This window comes from Balaenoptera acutorostrata, chromosome 20, assembly GCF_949987535.1.
Source record: "Balaenoptera acutorostrata chromosome 20, mBalAcu1.1, whole genome shotgun sequence".
NCBI classification, from domain to species: domain Eukaryota; kingdom Metazoa; phylum Chordata; class Mammalia; order Artiodactyla; family Balaenopteridae; genus Balaenoptera; species Balaenoptera acutorostrata.
Genome location: NC_080083.1, coordinates 62,960,234 through 62,975,699, shown reverse-complemented (window position 1 = coordinate 62,975,699; position 15,466 = coordinate 62,960,234). Strand labels below are relative to the sequence as shown.

The 15,466-nt window shown below is 38.3% G+C and overlaps 1 protein-coding gene across 14 annotated transcripts in view; it reads left to right on the top strand.

The window, feature by feature from the left end:
- The window catches only part of CEP112 (centrosomal protein 112), a 417,120-nt gene that overhangs the window by 242,900 nt on the left and 158,754 nt on the right, over nucleotides 1-15,466 (top strand). For all 14 annotated transcript variants that reach the window (XM_057536338.1, XM_057536336.1, XM_057536335.1 and 11 more), the window contains one exon: nucleotides 14,705-14,935. In XM_057536338.1, coding sequence (XP_057392321.1) covers nucleotides 14,705-14,935 — 231 coding nt within the window. The remainder of the gene's footprint in view (nucleotides 1-14,704; nucleotides 14,936-15,466) is intronic.

Genomic DNA, 15,466 nt, shown 5'->3' with positions numbered 1-15,466 from the left:
CTTTGTTGAGATGTAATTTCCATACCATGCAATTCACCTATTTAAAGTGTACAGTTCGGTGAGTTTTAGTCTATTCACGGAGTTGTGCAGCCATCACCCATCAATTTTAGAGCATTTTATCACCTCCTCTCCAAACACTGATAGCCGTTAACAGTTACTCTCCGTTTCCCCCAAACATTCCAGCCCCAGGTAACCAGGTAATCTATTGATAAATCCTCTCTCTGGATTTGCCTGTTCTGGCTAGTTCATATGGTGGAATCATGCAACATGTGGTCTTTTGCGACTGGCAGTTTTATTCAGTATGTTTTCAAGGTTCACATATGTTGCGTGTTTTAGTTCTCAGTTTCTTTTAACTGTTGAATTATATTCTGTTGTTTGTATATACTAGACTTTATCTGTCCATTCATCCGTTGATGGACATTTTGGTTGTTTCTACTTTTTGGCTATTATGAATAATGCTGCTTTGAACATTCTGTGCACGTTTTTGTGGGGATATGTTTTATTTCTCTTGGACATGTAGCTAGGAATGGAGAGGATTTATTTTTGTCTATCGTGTCAGATGATTTCTTTTTTTCCCATTTGAATCACTTATGATCTCAGCACAGTTTTGAGACTAGTTCATTACTTCCCCACTAAGCTGCAACGCCAGCCCTGCCCCACGGGAGCTCGTTTCTGGGCTCCCCAGTCTCTGTGATAATACAACACTGTTCATTTCAGTAACATTATTCTAGGTCCTGATATCAGGGTGGAATGCCACAGCACCTGTTCTTCTTTAGGAACAGCATGGTACTGTGTTCATTCCTGTACATTTTAGATCCCACTTGCCAAGTTTTTGGAAAGCTTTTGTTGAAACTTCAGTTGGACTCGCATTGATTCTGTAGACCACTTCGGGGAGAGCTGATGGAGAGACTTTTCATCACTGCGATGTACCTCTCGGGTATTTAGAGCTTCTTTAATGTCGTTCAAAAAGGGTTATAGTTTTTTCTTCAGAGTTTTGCACATCTTTTGGTAGACTTATATCTGAGAAACTTATATTTGTTATACGTAGCTATAAACGGTGTTTTATAATTTTTTCGGGTGTATAAAAATTACAAATGATTTTTTTTTTTTTTTTTTATTTTATGGCTGTGTTGGGCCTTCATTTCTGTGCGAGGGCTTTCTCTAGTTGTGGCAAGTGGGGGCCACTCTTCATCACAGTGCGCGGGCCTCTCACTATCGCGGCCTCTCTTGTTGTGGAGCACAGGCTCCAGATGCGCAGGCTCAGTAATTGTGGCTCACGGGCCCAGTTGCTCCGCGGCATGTGGGATCTTCCCAGACCAGGGCTCGAACCCGTGTCCCCTGCATTGGCCGGCAGATTCCCAACCACTGCGCCACCAGGGAAGCCCCTACAAATGATTTTTAAACATTGGTCTTTGATTCAGATACCTTTGTAAACTCTCTTATTATTTCTAGTAACTTGTGCATTGATTTTACTTTTTCTCAATAGACAATTATAACATCCATGATTAAAGACAGTTTTGTTTTTATATTTTTTTTCTTGTCATGCACTTATGAATACAAGTAGTGGTAGCAGGCATTCTTTGCTTCTTCCTGGTTTTAAAAGAGCTATTTTGAAACTTCACAATAAAGAATGAATAAAATTTGCTGAGTTTTTGGTAAATACTTTTATCTGGTTAAGAATGGTCTCTTCTATTCCTATTTTGCTAAGAGTTTCTATGGTGGAATTTTATCAAATGTTTTTCTGTGTATTGAGATAATCATAAGGTTTTTTCTTTTAATGCATAAATGGAATAAATCATATTATAGGTTATTGTCTAACATTAAACCAACATTATGTACCATCCAGTTTTTTCATGATGTAATATCATTGGATTCAATTTGCTAATACTTGTTGAGAGAGATTGACCTGAGATTTTTCTTTTTTGGACGTGTTTTTCATTGATGTTGTGCTAGTCTCATAATTTGAGTTGCTGAATAATCCTTCTTTTTCTATTCTCTGAAAGAATTAGTGTACGAGTGAGTTATTTGTTTCTTGAATATTTGGTGGAACTGGCCAATAAAGCCATCTGGGCTTGATATTTTATTTCTGGAAAGATTTTTGACTACTATTTAAATATTTTTAGTGGTTATAGGATGATTCACATTTTGCAGCTTTTTCTAGTCAGTTTTGGAAAAATTTTATAGTTTAGGAATTTTTTCTTTTCATCTAAATCTGATATTTATTGGCATTTATAGAATTTTATAAATGTTATACTGCCCTTGCATTCTCTGCAACTTGCTGATTACATATTTTATTTTTATGCATTACTGGACTTGATTTGCTAATAATTTATTTGAGATTTTTATGTCTGGTTCATGACTGAGTTGGCCTATAATTTTTATTTCTCTTCCTATTCCTGTCATCCTTTGGTATCAATATTATGACTTCTGAAATAGTTTCAGTGTATATTTCTCATTTTCTATTCTCTGGAAAAGTTTGTAAAAGATTAGAATGATCCGTCTCCTGGGTTATTTTTCTAGAACTCACCTATAAAATTATCTGAGCTTAGTGTTTTCTTAGTGTCAGAGATTCTTAACTGTTCTTTCAGTTTCTTTAATCGGATTGTTTTAGTTGATTGTTTCTTCATTCTGTATTTTCCTAGGAATCTGTTTCACTTAGGATCTCCAATTATTAGCATAATATTTTTATGATATCACCGTATTATCTTTTTGATCTGTGATGGATCTGTACCATGTCGTTCTTAAATTTTAATATTAGTTATTATCTCTTTTTTCGAGATAATATTGCCATACTTTATTTTTATCCCTCATATTTGTTTATTTGTGCCTTCTTTCCTGTTTCCTTCATCAGTCTTACCAGAAATAGTTCTATCTTGCTAATTCCTTAAATTGGTTGCCTATTTCACTAATAATTCACCTTTTAAAAATAAGTAGCACGTTAAGACCACTTATTTCCTTCACTTTAGTTTCATCCTTCAGGATTTGATAAAGAATATTTTCATTATCAATCATTTCTCAGAATTTAAATGTTATGAATTTATTTGATTAGGAAATGTGTTAACACCAATCAGAATTTAAAAGTTATAAAAATAGAGTGAAATATCTCCCATGCGCCCATCAGCACTAACCCCCTCATTCCCAATTAAAACAGCACAAATGTAAAAAGTGGTGTGTCTTCTTCCAGAGATTATTTCTAAGTACATTTAATTTTTATCTTAACTTCATTTTGAAGCATGTTATTTAAGGTGTATATTTTAAATTTCGAAGTATATGGGATATTATTTTGGCTTCGTTGTTGCTATTTTTTGTCATGGTTCTTAATTTAGTTGCAATCTTGTTAAAGAATATCTTTGATACCACCAATTTCTTGCAATATGTTGACACCTGAATTTGGCATGTGTATGTGCATGTGTATGATGAACTCTTTTACTGGAATGGTGGATTTGACCGTTTTCCCCTGTAGTTCTGTTAAATTTGTTGTATATATATATATATATATATATATTTTTTTTTTATTTATTATTATATTTATTTTTGGCTGTGTTGGGTCTTCATTTCTGCGCGAGGGTTTTCTCCAGTTGCGGAGAGCGGGGGCCACTCTTCATCGCGGTGCACGGGCCTGTCAGTGTCGTGGCCTCTCTTGTGGCGGAGCACAGGCTCCAGACGCGCAGGCTCAGTAGCTGTAGCTCACGGGCTTAATTGCTCCGCGGCATGTGGGATCCTCCCAGACCAGGGCTCGAACCCGTGTCCCCTGCATTGGCAGGCAGATTCTCAACCACTGCGCCACCAGGGAAGCCCTGTTGTATATATTTTAAGGTTGTTTTATCACATGTGTACAAACTTAGATGTGTCTCTCTGGTAAATGACATTAAAAAATCATTTAGTGATACTCTATTTTGAGACTACCTTTCATTAATAATTTACTGGTATAACTTTTTTCATCCCTTTGGTTTCAATTTCATGTTTTCATTGTTCTCGTAAAAAACATAGATGAATTTTAGTGTTAAAAAATTTAAACTATTACACTCTTTTAGTTAGTAATTTTGGTCCATTTACGTGTATTGTGATTTTTGATATACCATCTTACTTCTTTCATCTTTCCCACTTTTTTCTATGCTTCTTTTTGCCCCAGTTTTTAAAATAGACTATTTTAAAAACAGTTTTAGATTTATGGAGAAAATGAGAGGATAAGGTGTAGAGAACTCCCATTTATCTCACACCCAGTTTCCCCTTATTAACATCTTACATTAGGATGGTACGCTGCTTACAGCTTTGCACCGTCATTAACTAAAATCCATACCTTACTCAGATTTCCTTAGTTTTTACCTAATGCGTTTTGTCTGTTCCAAGATTCCACCCAGAACATCAGATTAATTTTAGTTGTCATATCTCCCTAGTCTCCTCTTCACTGTGATTGTTTGTCAGATTTCCCTTATTTTTGATGATCTTCTGATGATCAGAATTTGTAAAATGCCCTTCTATAGTAATGTGGAATTCTTTTGCAAGGAAGATTTGTTTCTTCTTCCCTATTATTAATGAAATCATTATATCAGTGTGTACTCATGGATACTTATTTCACCTTGGGATAGAATCTGATGCTAGTTTCTCACATTGTTCCTGCTTTGGGCTTTGGGCTCCATCAGTGTGCACTTCTAGGACAGCAGGGTGTTCCAGGCTCAGCTCAGGTATTTTCTGCCCATTTGCCCAAGGACCACTGGTTCCTTTCACTGGAGCATGGTATGAGAAACCAAAATCTGGGACTTGGTGTGCTTATTGCTACTGGGATGTCACTTACTGAGAGTAATCTATTTTTTACCCACTTTGTCTGCTTTTAAGTTTTTCACTTTGTCTTTCATGTTCTGCCATTTCATTACCCAGTATCTAAATGTGCATTTCTTTTCTTTCTTTCTTTCCTGTTCTTTTTTTTTTTTTTTTCTATTTTTCCATCTTGCTTGATATTTATCCTGCTCACGATTTCTGTGGAGTCTTGCTTTTCCTCAGTTCTGGAAAGTTCTTGGTCATCATCTTTTCATGTCTACCCTATCTTCCCTTCTCTCTCCTCTCCTTCTGGAACTCTAGGTATATATCAGGTCTTATTTTCTTTTCTGTAGCTTTAAACGTCTCACTATTGTTTTTCTGATATTATTGTGCTGTATTGTGGGTGGTTTATTAAGATCTCCTGTTTCACTGCTTCTCACTTCTGCTCTGTTCAAGCTGCCTTCACTCATCCATTCTATCTTTTATACAAAATTTTTATTTCTGGCAATTATGTTTGGTTCTTTCTCAAAGCTGGGAATTTTTGTTTAATCTCCTCTGGTTTACTCATTTTGGGATTCCATCCTTTGTTTCTTTAAACACTTAACACATGTTTATTTTATATTCTTTTTCTGATAATTCCCATATCTGACGAACTTGCTTGTGGGAATCTGTTTCTGTGGACTCTTACCAATGGTGTTTTTTGGGGGGACTTAGTAATTTTTTATTAGGAGCTCATATTTGGTTTATCTTAATTTGTGGAAACCTGGAGACATTAAAATGAAGAAGCTTTTCCCCAGAGGGAATTTGTTTTAGCTTCAGGTGGGAGCTGATAGCACTACAGACCTGAAGCCACTTCTGTCCTGCTCCAGGCTTCCCACGTTGGTCAGTGGTGTCATGTTCAGCTCACACATCGCTTTCCCTTGAAGCAGCAAAGCAGACGAGGGCATTTTCCCTCAAAGGTACCTGGCCTTGGATTGTGCTTACTGCTCACTACCCTGTTTCTGGCACATGCAGTTTTACATGTATGTGGTTTTTGTTGTTTTGTTTTTCCCTTTGAATGTTTCTCTTACTTCCAATGAGCAAAGAAAGAAACATTGAGTTTTATACAGGATCTAGTTGTTTCATCTCATGAGGGTGTATCTAGTCTGGCAAACTACTTGAAACAAACATCCTCAGTCACCAGCATGCCTCACTCCTCCTTGCCTTCCACATGCACTTAGCTGCTTAGTTCTCTTAATTCTGCCTCTAAGACTGTATTCCCGTCTGTTCCACTTTTTCCCCACTGCTGGCCTTCTTGCCTCTGAGTGTGCCAAATCATTGTGTAAACTGCCTCCGGGCTAGTCTTTCCTGGTACAAATGCAGTGGCATCGCTTGGCTCACTGGCCCCCATTCCCTCTCCAGCAGCCAAGTTAAATCTCGTCGCTGCTTCTTCAGTTCCTGAAATCCAACCCATGTAGCTTAACATTTGAAATCCTTCAATAACCTCACCAACTTTCTCTTTTCTGAGTTTCCCTTCTTCCTCTTTAATGCTCTGTTTTTCTTCTTGCATGTGGCTCATTCTTTCTGCCTGAAATGTCCTATATCTATCCCTGTCCCCAAATGGTGCTAATTTATCTCTTAAGGTCCATCTCAGATGCATTCAGTTTTATTCAGTTTTCCAGAATCCTTCCAAGCTCAAAGTAACTGCTCCCTCTTTTGACCTCTTATGGCCCTTTGTCTTCATGCCTTGTGTGTGTGTGTGTGCGTGTGTGTGTGTGTGTGTGTGTACATGTATGTGTAGCTTTGTATTATAGTCTAAAGTATTTTAGGGAAGATTTTTTTTTGGAAGTCATTTATCACAGTGGCTTCCACATCATAGATCTTAATAAATAGTGAATTATACATAACTATAAATGAAAGAGAGGCACAAACAAAATATTTCAGCTTGTGATGATTACCCATAAACTTTCTATGAATGTACAAAGGTGACTTAATATATCACTAAGTTGTTAATGTGTCTTTATTCCAGAAGTGCCTGTAGAATAATTTTTCAATTTTGAAAATAGTCTAAATGATTATTTCTTAACCATGAACATGTCCTCAACTTAAATACATTTTGCTTTCATAAAGTGCATTTAAAATTTTTGTTTGGGATGATAATCCTGGCAATCCATAATCCTTGATAAGATGTTTCAACCTCTTACTTCTTTTGCTAGGACTTGTCAGATTCAGGGTGGTTTAAAGAGTCATTAACTTTCTAAGGAAACTGGTTTATGTTGTTGGGGGGTTTTTTGTAATAAATTTTTTTATCATGGTAAAATACACATAATATAAAATTTGCCATCTTAACCATTTTTAAGTGTGCAGGTCAGTGATATTAAATACGTTCACCTTGTTGTGCAACCATCACCACCATCCATCACATAACTCTTTTCATCTTATAAGACTGAAACTCTGTACCCATTAAACAATAACTCTCTTTTCTTCCCACCCCCCAGCCCCTGACAATTACCGTATACTTTCTATATATATGATTTTGACTCATATATGACCTCATATAAGGAGAATCATACAGCATTTGTGTTTTGGTGACTAGCTTATTTTACTTAGCATAATGTCCTCAAGATTCATATATATTGTAGCATATTGCAGGATTTCCTTCCTTTTTAAGGCTGAATAATATCCCACATTTTGCTAATCCATTTATCCGTCAATGGACTTTTGGCTTGCTTCCACGTTTTCTGGTCTATATGTTTTTAAACTGTTAATTGAGAGTCAGCTTGACTAAAAGTTGTCCTGATGGTTTGTCTCTTAGAGACACAACCTTTATTAGATTTTGAATTTTTGGAATAAATCTGCTCTTTCATATCAGTCACATAGATGAAGTTTTATAGCTTACTATTTATAATATTAAAGAAAAAATGACACATCTATTCCAAATTGATCTTGGCAGTTTCATCACTCTAGCTATCAGCACATGCTAATGATTGAAATATTAAATACCTAAGGGAAGCCTTTGGCATTAAGTTTTTTCATTTAATGTTTAGTTTTCCATAATTAGTTGATACATTTTCCAGCATAGTTTTTCTATTTGAAAATCACCATTGGATTGAAGCCAGTTCATATCAGTGTTGCCAGCAATTTAAAATGCCTTCCTCTAAGTTACCATTACCTACCTAGTCAACTGATAAAAATACACAGAATGATGAAGTGCAGCCCTGGAAGAGTGTGGAGGAACAAGTACACATATACATGTTGTTCACATTGGAAGTGGGTTCAGTGTTTTTGCAGAGCAATTTGGAAAAAAAGTTAAAAAGTTATTCTTAGAGTTTCTCCAAATAATTTTGGAGGACTGCTGTGAGCCTAGAAGCCTAATATTGTAGGCTTTTATAACCTAAAAGCAAAATATTGTAATTCATTCACTGATGTCGCCTATGTAATAATAATTGGAAATAAAGCAGATATTCAAGAATAATATGGTTAAGTAAATTATGATACACTGTAATGATGAAATACCAAACAGCCACTAAAAATAACAAATACACTCATAAATGAGACTGAAGATAAAAAATTAGATGTGGGGAAAGGTAGAACGGTATCTACTCAGTGATTATACCATTAAAAATGTTTTTATGTACATTGACAACCATTGAAATTCAGTTTGCAGTGGTGTCAGTGCCTGTGGAAAACTAACTTTTTTTGTTCTTTTTATTTTTCGTAAAGATTTAATGACCTTGTGGCTTTCGGATGTTAACTTTGTACTAATCATGGTGAAGGTTAAGGATTAGAAGTACACAGTAAGAATAAATGAATAAAATACATACTCTACTGCTTATGAATATCCTTCTTCATGAGAAATTCTTACTACTTTGACACAGTGTAGTATGTGATAAAAAGCAAAGGCTTTCGAATCAGACTGAACTTGGATACAGTCTGTCCGCGTCTCTTTTTCTCAGACCCCATGACGTAGTTTGCCCGGGATGCTGCAACAAAGTACCGCAGATTGGGTGGCTTATACACAACAGAAATTTGTCACAGCTCTGGGTGCTGGAGGTCAAGGTCAGAGCAGCACGTGGTCGCGTTCTGAGGGACAGCCTCCTGGTCTGCAGCAGCGCCTTCTCACTGTGTGCTCACGGCAGAGGGCAAGGGAGCTCTTGGCGGTCTCTTTTATAAAGGCTCCGGTCCCGTTTCATAAGGGCATTAATCACTTCCTAGGGGCCTCACCTCCTAGAACCATCAGCCTGGGCGTTAGATCCCCAGTCTGTGAATTCTGTGCGACACTGGCATTCAGAGCGTAGTACTCCGTTATCCCAATGTCGTCACTTCCTCTGCCCTCCACAGATCTCAACTTCTTTCTCACAGTTCCTGTCTCATGGCCTTTTCCTGGTGCCTCTGGGAGAGTTCTTCCATCTGATCATATGTACAATATACAGTTCTCTTCTCTGGCTGTAGCTGACCTTTTCTTTCTCCCATCATTTCCACTTCTTCATTCTTTTCTGACTTCTTATTTTGGCTTCATGTCTCTAATTTCTTTGCTTACCCTTTTCAGTATATTTTAATGCATATATACTCACATATATATATATTTATTATGCTTTTAAAAAATATTTATGCACCTGTTCCAGTTATACCGCTTCAGATAACACGTGCCACTCGTTGTTGCTTCTTGATAGTAGTTCTGCTCCTCAGGGATCCTGAGTTTGGCCGGTGAGCTTATATTCCCCAGGGACTATCAGATAGTCTAGGCGGTCACTTCCACTGAAAGAGCAAAAGGCTCCCGACCTGCTGGATGAGCTCCTAGAAGGAGGAGAAAGAGGTTAAGGACCCTCAGGCAGAGCACCCCCATTGCTGCACCTCCCCACTCACGGCTCCTCCACCGGGAAAGTCTGCTGCCCAGGAGCTCACCTTAACCTCCTGGACAGAATGGCAGTAGGGGGACGCAGTTTTCTAAGGTTGAATGTCATTAGTTCTGGAAGCTGGAGGGGACAGTGCAGAAGCGTGAGCGCCCCAGAAGTTCCCTAAGTGTGCACCTGCTTTCTTCAGCTCCTCGCCCCAGCAAGGCATCTGCCTGCCTTGACCGGACTCAGAGCAACACCATGTTGGGTTCTTGCTTCCAGCATGGCAGCGGGACAGATGAGATTGTCCCAGGGCTAAGCAGGGAGAGGCGGGAGCAGAGAGCAGAGCTTTCTTGCCATCCCGCTTCTTTCAGCTTACGGGTTCCGGGTTTTCTTCCCGGGCTGCAACCCCTTCCCCTCCGCAGACGCATGGTCTGCAGTTCAGGACAGGCTTTGTCCTCCCCGGGAGCTCCTTGGAGTTTGTTTTTCTGTTGTTTTTATTGTTGTGGTGGTTGTCGTTCTTAATATCTCAGATTCACGCCTCCTGTGGTTTCTCCATGGTTGATTCTGGGAAACAGGGTCAGCAGCCCAGACTGTTCTGCCATATCGATGTCACTGAGTGTTTTTTAAAAGATTATTTTGTCTCCTAAAAACATAACTGTTGTCACTACCTACACCTATCTGCTCTTAGAAGATTTCCCTTTTGTTTCAGAACGTGATTAAATTGACCGTCTCTTCTCTTATTACGCCCAAATATTGTGTTCAAAGGGGAGGAGTCTTAAAACAAGGAGTAGAAAGCAAGAGACTTTGTTTTCAGGAGAATTGATTTAGAGCTGTGTACCAATATCCAGGTATCAATACATCCATGAAACAGGGGAGCAAATGCACTTAAAAAGCCTTTTATATAAAGTCCTCTTACACTTTTCCCAGGGATCATCTATTTCAAATCAGCTTTTCTAGGATAAAAGTGGAGCACCCTGTCACCTCCAGCTCCCAGTCTCAGATTTGCTATCATTCAGCCATTTCTTCTCCTCCAACATAAATGCGTTTGACCAGCCATCTGTCATTCCTGTCTCTTCTAATCTCGTGTCGAGAGCGGGCAGGGCCAGTAGCTGAAATAGTATGAACTAACCCCAATCCAAGGTAAAGGAAGACTTTGGATTTTAACAGTATCTATCATATTGGCTTATTTAGCATCTATCATCTTAAATGAAATAATCTGCATCAGATGCCAGGTGCAAAGTCAACACTCAAAGTGCTAGCAATTATTATTTAGCTCATAGAAATTGTAAAATTGTTAGCATTCAAAATAAGTGAGTACAGGATTTTTATGGAAAACGGGGTAATCTCATATTGTAGGTATTTTGATTTTTAAAGCAACTTCTCAGTATTTGCCTTTGTGTCCTGTTCCCATCATCCCAATGTAACTTGTGTCCTTACTGTCACTTTTGGGTCTTCTAGTTTCCAGTCAAGGAATTGTTGGTTTATACAGTGCTTGTTGAAGTACATAGTACCTAGAACAGTTACCACTGTGTTTCAGAAAATGCTGCATTCTTAGCTAATGCATAGACAATAATAATAATAATAACAACAACAACAACAGCAAGTCCCCTTAGCCTGAACTAACTATTCATCTGGTAGCCTGGCATGCTAGGTTCCCTGATCTTTCCCTCTGAAAACAACTAAAAAGGCTAGATACAAATTTTTTTTTTAAGAACATCTTTTTGAGTGTATTCACAAGCTGTTAAGTTAGGTAGGATACTCAGATATCAACATCTAAATGAAAACAGAAATCCAGAGGTGTAAGCAGAGCACTGAGGCAGCTCTCACCTTGAGGACCTTTTCTAAAACTGAGTGAACTTGAACTTCAGTTTGGGGCCTCTTATTGGGTACAGGGGAAAAACAAAGTCCAGGGTTTGCTTAAGGTAGAGGATCTAGGCTACTACTGTGCATAAAGCTGGGACACCAAGGGCCACACCCACCATGTGCAAGTGAACTAGAAACAACCCTAACATTGAGTGGGGTGCCCCTGAAAATTCATAACCGTAAGCCGGTTCTCGTGGATGTCTGAGGCCTGAGTTCGCACTGTCACCGTGTCCTGGAAAACGAGTCTGAGAACTCACTCTAAAGTCGTCCAGACATGCTGACATCTCCAGGGCTCTGTCAGAGTCACGTGATTGCCAGAGAACCACTTTCAATTCCAACAGATACGAACTTGCACTTAAAAAGAACAACAATACAAAACAGTAGGAGAAAAAACAAAGTACCATGAACCAGGGTCTTAAAAATTTTTGAACAGCAGGATGAGACCTGCAAAGACTTGAGATGCTGGAATTATCAGCCACAGAATAGAAAATAGTCATAGTTAGTATATGATGTAAAGTTAAAGATTTTAAAGGAATTGAAAATACTAAAATGGCAAGGGCGTTTAAAAATTACCATGCATATTTGTAAAAGAATAAACTCCTAAAAATAAAAACAAAACAACTGAAATTCAGAATCTGAATGGATTTGAGAGCAGATTACACACAGAAAATGTCTAGAACGTAGGCGAGAGGAAAAGATGAAAACTATGAAAGAGAGGTTAGATGAAATGAAAGAATGGGAAGATCTGTGTACATCATGTGAGTTCATAAAGAGTGGAGAGAGAATGGAACAGAGACATTAAATTAATAGGTTAAGGCTGAGAGTTTTGCAGTGGTTATAAAACCAGATCCAGAGGAGGAGCATGCCCCAGTCAGAATAAATAAAAACATATCTACACTTCGAGAAATTAAAAAATTGGAGAATACAAAACACAAAGAAAAGATCTTAAAAGCAGCCAGAGAGACAAAAACAAATTATCTTCCAATGAATAGCAGCTGACTTTTCAACAACACCCCTAAAAATATGTTCAGATTAGTGAAAACTGAGAGTGCTTGCCACTAAACTTCTTTAAAGAACTTAAAGGGTGCACTTGGGGCTAAAGGAAAATGCTTGTATGGAAGGTCAGAGTTGCAAGAAGGAATGAGGAGACAAGACGGGGAAATATATGGATATATCTAAGCAGCTACTGAATAATTAGCAATATTGAGTTGATAAAAACAAAATAAACTGAAAATAACAACTATGGCTTATCAATATGGGAGACTGCCACAGGACTTAAAATGTCCTAAGTTTCTTTCGTTGTTTAAGAGCATATAAAGAATAATTCACTTTACAGTTTGATAAGTGACACATGGGTGTTGAGCCTCTTACTGTGAGCACGACAGGAAGTACAGGCATCGCTGCCACGCCAGAGAGGGGGAGGGGGCTGAGGAGGAGGCGTTTGTTCATTAGAGTGAAAGAAGGAAGAGGGGGGAGAAAAACAAAACATGCACAACATAGGGCAAACAGCACAAGACAAGAGAGAAAATAAAGGCAAATATGTTAGCATGTACAAACTAATGGACTGCATTGGACTAAATGCCCCATTTATTTATTTATTTTTTATTTAATTTTATTTTTTAACATCTTAATTGGAGTATAACTGCTTTACAATGGCGTGTTAGTTTCTGCTGTATAACAAAGTGAATCAGCTATATGTATACATATATCCCCATATCTCTTCCCTCTTGCGTCTCCCTCCCACCCTCCCTATCCCACCCCTCTAGGTGGCCACAAAGCACCAAGCTGATCTCCCTGTGCTATGCGGCTGCTTCCGTCTAGCTATTTATTTTACGTTTGGTCGTGTATATACATCCATGCCACTCTCTCACTTCGTCCCAGCTTACCCTTCCCCCTCCCCGTAGCACACAGCTTTAAATACTCAATAGCTCAAGTAAAGACAAAAGTCAGTAAGATATAGAAGATTTCAACAACATAATAAACAAGTTTGAGCTCATGGATTTGTGTGGAACACGGCACCCAACAACTTCTGAATGTATACAATATATATTTCATAGCAATCATTCATGAAGCTTTAAAAATTGTACAACTGGCCATCAAGCAATCTCAAAATTTTTCAAAGAAATCATGTAGTATAGAGTACATTCTCTGGCCGCAATGCACTTAGAAGTGAATAACAAAACGACAGTCATTAAACTTCACATCCTAAGTTGGTTGTTTTCCCCCTAAAATTTCATATCCACCCAGAAGCTGGGTGTGTGACCTTATTTGGAAATAGGGTCTTTGCAGATGTAATCAAGTTAAATGAGGTCATGCTCGATTAGGAGGAGCCCTAAGTCCAAGGTGACCATTGTCCTTATAAGAAGAGGGAAATTTGGACACAGAGATACAGACACACAAGCACAGCCACGAGGAGATGGGGGCAGAGGCTGGAGCGATGCATCGAGAAGGCAAGGATGGCGAGCAGCCACCGAAAGCTGGGAGAGAGGCGTGGGAGAGACTCTGCCTCAGAGCCTCCAGAAGGAGCCAGCCCTGCCAGCACCTTGCTTTCAGACTTGTAGCCTCTAGAGCTCTGAGAGCGTAAACGTTGTCTTAAGCCACCCAGCTTTTCGTACTTTGTTGGGACAGCCCTAGGAAACTAGTATACCCCATAGGTTTGGGAATTAAGAAACATACTTCTAAGTAGATCATAAGTCAAAGAAAAAAATAAAAATGGAAGTTCAAAATGTTTTGAATTAAATGGTAATGAAAATGTCGTGTATCTAAACCTAAGAGATTAAACTTAAGCAATAGTAGAGCGGTATTTATAGTCTTAAGTTTATAAATCAGGAAAGAAGAAAGGATAAAAATAAATGAGTTAAATATCCAAGATAAGAAGTTAGAAGAATAAAAAACCCAAGAATGTAGAATGAGGGACATAACAAACATAAGAGCAGAAATCAATGAAATAAAAACAAAAAATACAGTAGCAAGTACTAGACGAATCTTAGAAATATAATGTTGCCTATTTGAAGAAGCAAGTTGCAGAAGAATACATGTAATATTCCATTTACATAGGTATTTGAAACAAATAAAACTAAACGATGTATATAGGAAAAGACTTTAGGTAGGATCTCTGTCTGAGCTAGAAGGGTGGCATGGGATTGCAGAAGGAGGGAAGCAGGAAGGAAGCAGTGAACTTTCTTTGTTTGGTAGCCTTTTGCAGTTCTTCTTTTACGGCTCTCCTAGTCCTGTCCTCTGACCACTTTCCCATTTTTGAAAACAAGGTTATTGCTGACATGGAGGCACAAGTCCACAAGCTGAGAGAAGAGCTGATCAGCGTGAACTCCCAGCGGAAGCAGCAGCTGGTGGAGCTCGGTCTTCTTCGTGAAGAGGAGAAGCAAAGGGCTGCTCGGGACCATGAGGCTGCTGTCAACAGACTGAAGGCTGAGTCAGAAAAGATGAAAATAGAGCTGAAACAGACTCATGCCACTGAGACAGAGATGGCGCTGCAAAAGGTAAGGTGCCCACCTGGATGGTTTATAGACAGTCGAGACCCGTGTTTGAAATCCACGGATGCCACCGTTATATTTAATTTCCAAGAGGTGGTGGACTTAGAATTACTCTCCAGTTTGTAAACCATTCAAATGAGCAATCTAAGTGTCTTGCTGTATGTCTCAGGGAGTTTCCTGACTTTTCCCTTGACTTTTGTGGAGGGGATTGTATGGAATATCCCTTCCATAGCTATTAAATATACATTGTGAGAAGTGTTATAATATTATCAAATATTATACTGATTAGGAGTATTGGGGCTGTAACCTTGAGTTTTCCTCAGGTAAGACTAGGTTTCAGATCTTTCTTATGTTGTCTAATAGTCATTTCTAGATTTAACAGTTTTTTATGTGTCCCATAGATGATGACATATTTTCCCAGATCGATATTTCAAATTAAGAACTTTCTTTAGAATTACACATTTTTGAAATATATGTCAATATAATGTTTACACATTTTGAGTTGACTTATATTCCAGAGACAGCCTCAAATATTTG